At 47.9% G+C, this 9704-nt stretch overlaps 1 protein-coding gene across 1 annotated transcript; it reads right to left on the bottom strand.

Moving 5' to 3' along the window:
• C17H1orf50 (chromosome 17 C1orf50 homolog) lies at window positions 1-9631 on the bottom strand. The gene is made up of 4 exons (XM_055001474.1): window positions 9429-9631; window positions 6907-6993; window positions 5090-5221; window positions 1-1421 (listed from the first exon to the last, which is right to left on the bottom strand). The coding sequence occupies exons 1-4, from the start codon at window positions 9612-9614 to the stop codon at window positions 1236-1238; spliced, it is 591 nt and encodes a 196-aa protein (XP_054857449.1). The 5' UTR covers window positions 9615-9631; the 3' UTR covers window positions 1-1235.
• Window positions 9632-9704: the final 73 nt, after the last annotated feature.

Genomic DNA, 9704 nt, shown 5'->3' with positions numbered 1-9704 from the left:
AATATTTAGCAATTTATTTGCCACACTCAATGTCTTCCAAACGCTTCACTCTTTAGCTCGATCATTTTACAACAGCGCTGCAAAATAAGACAGTATTATCACCCCCAGATTTGGTGATAGGGGCCAAGAGAACAACAAATGGTTTAAGATCCACTACCAAAACTTTAGTGGTTTAAGGTCCCTGTCAAAGCTTTGGCTTCCGGATCACACACTTAGTCAGGAGATGCTACAAGAAACCCAATACTGACTAACACAGGCTGCACTTAAACTCAAGAATAAAATGGGATCAGTGGCTCAGAAAAGTCAGGGGGACCTATTTGTTAGTGTCGGGACCAATCTGTGGACACCCAGGTTCGAATGCCCACTCAGCCATAGTTTAGGTGGGTAGCTGTGTTGGCCTGCAGTGGAACAGCAGGATTTGAGTCCAGTGGCACCTTAGAGGCACCTTCTTCTCTTGGTATCTGAAGAAGGAAGCTCTGGCTCTTGAATTTTACGCTCTGTAAATCTTGTTCTCTTTCTCTCTCTCTCTCTCTCTCTCTCTCTCTCACACACACACACACACACACACACACACCACACACACACACACACACACACACAAAAGAACTGTGTCTGTCTGTCTAGTCTGCCTGATAGGATTGTGAAGGAAAAAAACAGAAAACAGGAGAACCACGTTCGCCTCTCCGAGCTCCTTAGTGGAAAAGCAGGATTAAAATGGGATCAAAAGACAGAAGCCATTAGAGGAAAATTTACTGATCATTACAGATCTGGCAACTGGAAACTCATCTCGGGTTGCCCTCCAGCAGGCATCAACTTTGGATACAGAGGCCTCTTTCTAAGTGGATAATGATAACTATGCTTATATACTGCTCTCTTAGACAGATGAGTGCCCCACTCAGACCAGTAAACAAGTAAGTGTTATTATTCCCAAATGACCTCACGGCAGTAGTGGGATTCGAACCAGCAGAGTGCTGATTCACAGCCAAACCGCTTAACCAAAAACTGTGCAAACACTTGAAGAAAACCAACCGCAAGCTACCTAAAAACAGCCCTTGTTTGTTCATGTTCACGGATCAATGGGAGGGGACCCAGTCCAACACTTCCAGACAGCAGCCTGAGGTAACAGCGCTCTGAAGATGCTCCTCTTGCAGTTCTGGCCCCACACTGCAAGTCCAGGAAAGGAACAGTGGCGCCTCCCACAAGCTGCCTCCATTCGAGTTGCCCGTGAAGCGACTTCACATGGTCAGGCCCTGGAAGTTTGGCTCGGTGCAGGGCGGGAGAGCGGCTTGCTGGCTCAGCAGCTTCTCCAAGACATTCAGCTCCGCTTCTCGCTTCTCAATGTCCTCCGAAGGGGTCCAGGACATGTCATGCTGCAGTCTGTAAGCGCCGAGGAACTCACTGGGGCAGCTGGGGCCCCATTCCTGGAATGGAAGTGAAGAACAGACAAGCTCAGTTCGAGATGTTGCCCGCATGTCCGAGCCGAAGGTTTCCCGTGTTCCCTCCACTGCCTCTAGGAATGAGGAAGTGGTCACGGCAGCAACAGAGTATCCACGTGATAGTTTTCCACACATTTTACTTGTCCCAGCCCCCCACAGCTGCCATTCCATCCACCTGGAGGGATTTCCCAGGCTCTTAGAAAAAATCTGTGACAGCTACAGCAATAGGTTAGCTACCAATTTCAAGCTACAGAAATAGCACCGTAATTGACACATTGCCTGTATCTTAAGGTTATAATGATACGTCAATTACCAGAGGAGAATGTTGGCCGCTGAGGATCCAGGCAAGGGAAATGGCATCTGTGCAGGTTGGACCTTCAAACCTTCACACCTTCTCATCCACACAGAATGCAAAAACACTTTTGACTATAATCTACCCCAAAAGATCACACCAAATCAGGAAAGATTGCGGAAATCAGGGGGAAATAAGGAAAGCAGAACATTAAGGGACGATGTAATCTGGATGCTGCTAAAAAAAGAATCTTGAAACACTCCCATTTTGGGCGGCAGGGACTGAAAGACGGATGTGAAAGTTGGACAGTGAAGAAAGCCGACAGGAAGAAAATTGATTCATTTGAAATGTGGTGCTGGAGGAGAGTTCTGCGGATACCATAGACAAGCAGGTACTAGATCAAATCAAGCCTGAATTCTCCCAGGAAGCTAAAATGACAAAACTGAGGCTATTGTACTTGGGTCACATTATGAGAAGACAAGATTCTCTGGAAAAGTCAATAATGCTTGGAAAAGGGGAAGGCAGCAGGAAAAGAGGAAGACCTAAAATGAGATGGCTTGACTCCATAAAAGAAGCCACGTCCTCCAGTTTGCATCTGAGCAAGTCTGTTAATGATAGGACATTTTTGGAGGTCTTTCATTCATAAAGTTGCCATAGGTTGGAGGCGACCCGACGACACATAACACACACACACACACTCCCATTTTAGACATAAAACCAAAGCAAAACCTCCATGTAGAAGCAAGCATTATAGGACTTGGAGAAATGATCTCTCTCTCACACGCACACCAACGGCATACCGAGTGAGCTTGCCACTGATTAATTTCAGCCTCTATACTCCTAGAAAATGCCTGACTCAGTAACGGCCTCCCTTCTTTCTGCAAATCCCCCCTTTACTTTACAGCCTAACCCATTACTTCCTGTTCCCTAATCTGCTGCTTCCTGGTGGCCACATTCCTGAATCAGCTGCAGCCGGAGCACATTAAAAAATGGGACTCTCTCCATCCGCAATAAGAAGAGGTATCCCACAGGCGACCAGCTCAGGATTCGATCGCCTCATTCTGCAGTGTGCATAGACCAGGCCTAGTTTCCAAGAATCTGGGGCTGGGTCCTGCCCTCCCTTCCTCCACTCCACCCAGCAAAGTTTGAAATCTTCCTCTACCCTAAGAAGCCTTCCTCCAATGGAAGAGGCACTTAAGTTGGAGGCCGGTTTCGTAAATGGAGGAACTTCCTCCAAGCTCCGGTAGAATCCACACCTGGGTTCCTAAAGGAGGTTTCCATTGCCTTTCTAGGACTGTGGTAATGCTGCACCTGCATAACAGAGGATATGTGAAATCATGGCAGGGGGAGTCCATGTCCATGTGTAAGAGCCACGTCCCACTTTCAGGTGACCAAGAAATAGAGCTCTGGGGCATGGCGATGCAGATAGGAACAGATGTGATTCTCCATGGCTACCATCAACAGGAGGTGACTGGCAGTCAACTGGCAGTCCTAAAGGCAGCTCTAGCCTTGCAATTTTATTTATTTATGTTAAGTATAGTCCCCCTTTCTCACTGAGACTCAAGGCGTGTTACACAGTGTGAGTTAGTCCAGTCAATTTCAAGGACGTGTCACTAAACAATGTAATAGAATCTAAAAATGCAAATTTGCAAACCGGCAGAAATCCAATACAGAGTTGAAGAAATGCTGAAACAGCATAAGCAGTTCTAAGCCTGATACACTGAACATCATCGAGCAACAGAGAATTACCCAACAGGATCATACCCAAAGCAACAGACACCACACAGCCTGTTCCTCTACTGAAACCACTTCCTTGCAGGACAGCCCTCCTATCTGAGTAAAAAAGACCTGAATAATTCAGTTTTGCTTTGTTTGCGGAAAGGCAGGAGAGTGGGAGCTTCCCTGACCTCTTCAGGTAGGCCGTTCCACAAGGTGGGGGCCACCACGGAAAATGCCCGTGTACAGACAAGCTGGTGATTTTGCCCAGGCGCAAGGCAGCGCCTGCAGAAGGCCCTGTTCAGATAAGTGAAGCTGCCACAGTGAGAGAGAGGCAGCCCAGATATGCCAGCCAACACTAGGGAGGCTTATAGAAAGACTGTCTCAAGATCAAGCTATAGAAGGTCCTTCTTACACAATAATCAAACTGGTTTGATTATTGTGTAAGAAGGACCTTCTGTAGATACGCCAGACCGAGGCCATGAAGAGTTTCCTACGTGATAGCCAAAACCTGACAGGAAGAAAATTGATTCATTTGAAATGTGGTGCTGGAGGAGAGTTTTGCGGATAACATAGATGGCCAAAAAGACAAGTAAGTGGGTACTAGATCAAATTCCTGAATCCTCCCTAGAAGCTAAAATGACAAAACTGAAGCTATTGTATTTTGGTCACATCACGAGAAGACAAGATTCTCTGGAAAAGTCGATAATGCTAGGAATAGGCAATAGGAAAAGAGGAAAATGAGATGAAAAACAGAAGGCCACGTCCTCCAGTTTTCAAGATCTGGGCAAGCCTGTTAAGGACAGGATGTTTTGGAGGCCTTTTGTTCACTGGGTCATCAAGTATTCAGAGGCTATTTGACGGCACATAACCTACACAGTCAATACCTTGAACTGAGCCCAGTAACTGATAGTTAGCCGATGGAGTGATTGCAGACTGGGAGTAACATTCACTCGGGCATGCAAAACACAACCATTAAGTGCAGGCCAACAACAACACCATTCCTCCAGCGGAGGCAACAGGTAATCTAACAAGCAGTGATAGGGAGCGGGGGGGGGGGGGGGAGTCTTGCAACAAATACCAGTTGGGGGGAGCTGCAGGCTCAGCTTCTTGTGCTCAGCTTATAGCCCTTCTCGGGGTATTTGCTTGGACGTTGTGGGACACTGGAATAGGGCTGATTCCGCACACATTGGATAATGCACTTCCAATCCTCTTTATAGATCATTTGGAACGGATTTTTTCATGTGCGGAACAAAAAATCCACCTCAAACAATTGATAAAGGGCATTGAAAGTGCATTATCCAACGTGTGCGGAATCAGCCTAGATGGCCTAATCCAGCGGGGCACTTATGCTCTCTTCCAAGGGGCTGAGACAAATGCAGAGAAGATAACTGGATCTACAGTTATTAGTCATGATAAACCCTCAAGGTTCAGAGGCAGTCTATCTCTGAATATCCCATGCTGGGCCAGGGGCGGCTGTTGCCTTCGTGTCGCCTGCGTGGGATTCCCCAAAGCACCGTCAGCCACTGAGACGCTGGAGCAGGTGGCCCTTTGGTGTAAACTACCCCCACCAGGGCTGTGGATATTTTGGATTCGAGCACAGTCCCCCCGTTGGTCTCTCTTTCGTAAGAGACCGGCTGGCTACCTTAGGCGATAAGATGGAGAAATATCTCTGCCCGCTTTTCCGTCTGTACAGGTAGTAGACATTTCCCGGCCTCTTCACAAAGTTGCAGGCCACGTGGTGCAAGTCGGCATTTTTGGCTGCATCTTGCAAAACCTAAACATGAGAGAGAGACTTTTGAACGACTTCTGAAGGAAAAACAGTGAGATTATCTACGGGGCCAAAACCATACATGGTATTGGGAGTCCCATGTTTGGAAGTCAGGGCGTTTTATTGGGTTCTAGGAAGCAATCCAGGGAAAAGGGTGCATTGGGGCCACAGATGTGGGTTAAAAAAATAAGCTACCTCTTCATCAAAACTGCCTCTACCTCTTTTTTCCTATCTGGGCTAAAAGTGGCAGAGGAGCATGGTGAAGGGGTATCTTCAACTGAAGAGGAAAGAAGTTCTTTAAAACTTCAGTACTGTGCCCCCCTTTTCCATATCAACCTCCCTCTTCGCCACACAAACATGCCATGACAGCTTTTTTCTAATGCCATAGACACACCAAGAATCCCAGAATTCTGTTATCACCTGTACTGGGACCCTTACACAAGCTGTGTTCACACAAGCAACGGCAAGACTCCAATGAGGACAGCAGAGAGCCACAGGCTTTCTTCTGACACACGTCAGACAAAGTACCAGAGTACATTCTCGCAAAAACCATCCGTTCTTGGTCCAAATCCCCCCTCTTGGGGTTGTGATTCAGTGGCAGGACATCTGCTTAGCATGCAGAAGGTTGTGGGTTCAATCCCCAGCACCTTCTGTTAAAAGGGCCCGGCAGTAGGGGACGTAAAAGACCTCTCCTTGCAACCCAGGAGAGCTGCTGCCAGCTTGAGTAGACAATACCAACTTTGATGGATCAATGGACTGAATCAGTATAAGGCAGCTTCATCTTTCAAATCAGGTGTTCCAATTAGGTCTGGCACAAGTCCAGAACCCCAACCTGACTCTGTTCTTTTTCGAGTCCGACATGACAAGTGGGGAACCCACATTCCCGAGTTCGCCAAGGCCCAATTTGGCTCGGAAGTGCAGAGCCAGAGGAGGAGCTTCCGCCTTTCCTTCCGCAACACTTTCCTGATCTGAAACAACCACAGGGGCCCTGTTTGGCCGGCTACAGCCCCACAACAGGTGAACAGTGCTACGACGAGCGCCTCAAGTCCTCTGCCACTGAATCACGCTCCTCCAGGGCCCTGGCGTGTTTTCCTCTCCCGAGAAGAAAGTTATCCCTGCCTGCTGGTGGCTGATTCTGCACACGTTGGATAATGCACTTTCAATGTACTTTATCAATCGTTTGAGGTGGATTTTTTGTTTTGCACACGAAAAAATCTGTTCCAAATGATCTATAAAGAGGACTGGAAGCGCATTATCCAACGTGTGTGGAATCAGCCTCTGTCACTGCGAGAAATTGCACTGTAATCAAACACGTTAAGTGTTTGTTAAATAGTTTGTGCGCGAGTGCAGCTGAGACGCAATCCCTCTGGAAACCAGCTGGCAATACTTGCTAGGCAAGACGATACATTCCCTCTTGACACCCCTCCTTCCCACCCACGAACGTTCAGTTCCATTGTCTGCATGAATACCTCTCTTTCTCCCAACCTAAGCCACAATTCAAGGACATAGCAATAACACAGCAGGCATTCCCTCCCAGGTGCCATTCTCTTCCAGCTGCTTCTTTCTACTTTGGCCCGGCAGGCTTTTTTCTGCTTCCTTTCTGATGGGAAAAAACTGATCTCCGTAAGAGCAAATGCCATTTGAGAACCACTTGGTTTCACAGGCCTCGATCACAATGGATTTCTCATTACCTTCCGGGCTTGTTCTTGCAGGTAACGGATTTGTTCGGCTATGACAGTCAGTCGGTTGCAGGCATTTGCTCGGACAAAATCATCGGCCTGCAAGGAAGAAAGGAATTAACGCCTTAAGAGGAACTTCCAGCCGGTACCTCCACAGAATAAGCGAGATTAACATTCTGACCTACTAGAACAGTGCGCCACAATGGCCCAGTTCTCACTGAGGCAGTCAATACATATCACATGGATTTTTTCCCTGCATTTACTTCCCAACTGGCATGTTGTTTCTGCAAGCTCCCACACAATGTCATACTCTAATTGTCTACTTGACGTTGTTTTATGGAAATGTCCTTGACACCGTATGAAAATGCCTGCCCTTGTCCTTGCTACTGATAGTACTGATCTCACACTACGTAATCCGCCTTGAGCCTCAGTGAGAAAGGCGGGCTATAAATGACATAAATAAATAAATACTTTGCAGGCTTTCCCCACCCTACACACTTTCTCTCTCAAACCAGGTTTTATTACGATCTTTTTCGGCAATAATGCAGTCCTAGCAAATTAGTGCGCCACCTGGACAGACAGGTGCATTATTTTCAGAGATCCCGCCCACAGTGGTGGCATCTTCTTTCTATCGGCCCCTCCAAAGCCACCATTTTCCCGACATACCACCAGAGGACTTTTTGAGGATATAACTGATACAGCAACCCCTGATACAGAAACTGATATGGTAATCACTGACTTTTTAAAAAAAAATGCTCTGCCTTCCAGAAGTACAGCAGAAGAAAAATGCACGGGACATGGCAGCAGATGGTATGCACAGAAGACTCCCGTCTGAAATTTCCTAATGGAGACCCCGAGCCACTGATGCAGACAAAAGGAAGGCACTTTGCACATGCTTGGAACAACTTTTGCATTATTCTGGGCCAGGGCTCAAATGCAGGACTCCCATCCTACACACACACACAAAATGTTTTCTTGGCTTATCACCTCGGGCAGCTGAGTGGAGATGAAAAAGCTCTTGCTTCTAGCCCTGCTGAAAGAAAAGTGTGAACGTGTGTAAAGGAGACAAGATTGGTTTCCTGGCCCAGGCACAGAAAGACTGAGAGTAAATTGTAAACAGACTTTGCTGATCATGCACGATTGCTTTGGCTTCAATACCCTGTACATTTAAAGTGCCTGTTTTTTTCCATGCGAACATCCAACAGCTGGATAAGAGCTGAAAAGCCCTGAATCAACAGTGCAATCCTATGGAGAGTTACTCCAGTCTAAGGCCATTGACTTCAATGGGCTTAGAGCAGCATAACTCTGCATAGGATTGCACTGTAAGTCTACACGCCCAGTAGGAAGTGATTTGCTGCCCGATAATGTACATAACAGCTCATTTTTTGTCATCCACTCCCCTTGGTGCATTTGCAAATAAACCTGTGCATAGACTTGGGACGCACCCTGCACATCTCAAGCATGCTAACCTGAGAATAAACATTGGCCCACTGATCTGAAGGGGGGGCTGAACTTCTGAGTCAAACAGAATCAAAAAGAGTCCAGTAGCACCTTTAAGACTAACCAATTTTATTATAGCATAAGCTTTCGAGAATCAAGTTCTCTTCATCAGATGCCTGATCAAAACTGATCTGATGAAGAGAACTTGATTCTCGAAAGCTTATGCTATAATAAAATTGGTTAGTCTTAAAGGTGCTACTGGACTCTTTTTGATTTTGCTACTACAGACTAACACGGCTAACTCCTCTGGATCTATGAGTCAAACAGGTTTGCTTTCCATAACGCCACACAACACCCTTGGGGAGGGGCCTCCAGTACGCACTCAATGAGGCATTGAGTCAAGCTACCAAAATGAAATCTGTATGTGGCTTCTTATGGCAAGGAGAGCAGGCTGCATATGCTTTGTATCACAGGACAGCAAAGGAAGGATTGTCTCTGCAGTCCATAGGAGAAGGCACTCGATACATGCCCCACTTCACGGGAGGAAGGAGCACACTGCATGTGCTGAGAGCTTTATTTAATTTGTTCTTGGTTTTTAGGTCTCCTCTGCCTCTCCTAAAAGGTCAAAGTCAGAAAGGATAGTACTTAAATCTAATGTTATTATTAAAGAGAGCACTTTGCACACGCTCAAGCATCAGTGGGCAAACGAAGCGCTGTGCACCTACGCAGGGGCAGCACTGCGCGCATAATCCAGCAGCGAAAGGGGCAAGCACACTCTGCACATGCTCAGAGCCACAGGGGAAATGGGCCCGCGGCAGAAGTCCTGCATTTTTCTTCTGCCGTACCTCCGGAAGGCAGAGCTCTGGGTTGGGCAATTGCTGAAGATTTGGAGGCTGGAACCCAAGGAGGGCTGAGTGTTGGGAGGGAGACCTCAGTGAGGTATAATAACGCTATAAACGCCACCCTCCAAAGCAGCCATTTTTTCCAGGAAAACTGCTTCCAGCGGCCTGGAGATCCGTTGCAATTTCGGGAGCTCGCTAGCTGCCGCCAGGAGGTTGGCAACGCCGCGGAGCAGCGTCCAGAGGCGCCCCCACCTTCTGCACTTCCTCCGCCAGAGCCACCAGGTCCAAGGGATCCGCCTTCCGCGCGACGGGGGTCAGCTGGAAACCCCCGAGGCTGCCCCGTTCGACCAGCGACGAGCCCTGCGGAGCGGGCAGACTCAACGCGCCTGCTGCGCCGGCAGCGCCCGCCTGGGACGCCGCTTCCCCGTTGACCGCCATTCCGAAGCCGTCCTGCGCGAGCGATTGGGTGCCGTTATGACGTCACAAAGCGCGGCGCAGTCCAAAGTTCGATGGGGCGGGGCCTGCCTG

The sequence above is a fragment of the Eublepharis macularius genome, chromosome 17 (assembly GCF_028583425.1).
Source record: "Eublepharis macularius isolate TG4126 chromosome 17, MPM_Emac_v1.0, whole genome shotgun sequence".
NCBI classification, from domain to species: Eukaryota; Metazoa; Chordata; class Lepidosauria; order Squamata; family Eublepharidae; genus Eublepharis; species Eublepharis macularius.
This window is presented reverse-complemented; position numbering and strand designations above follow the sequence as displayed.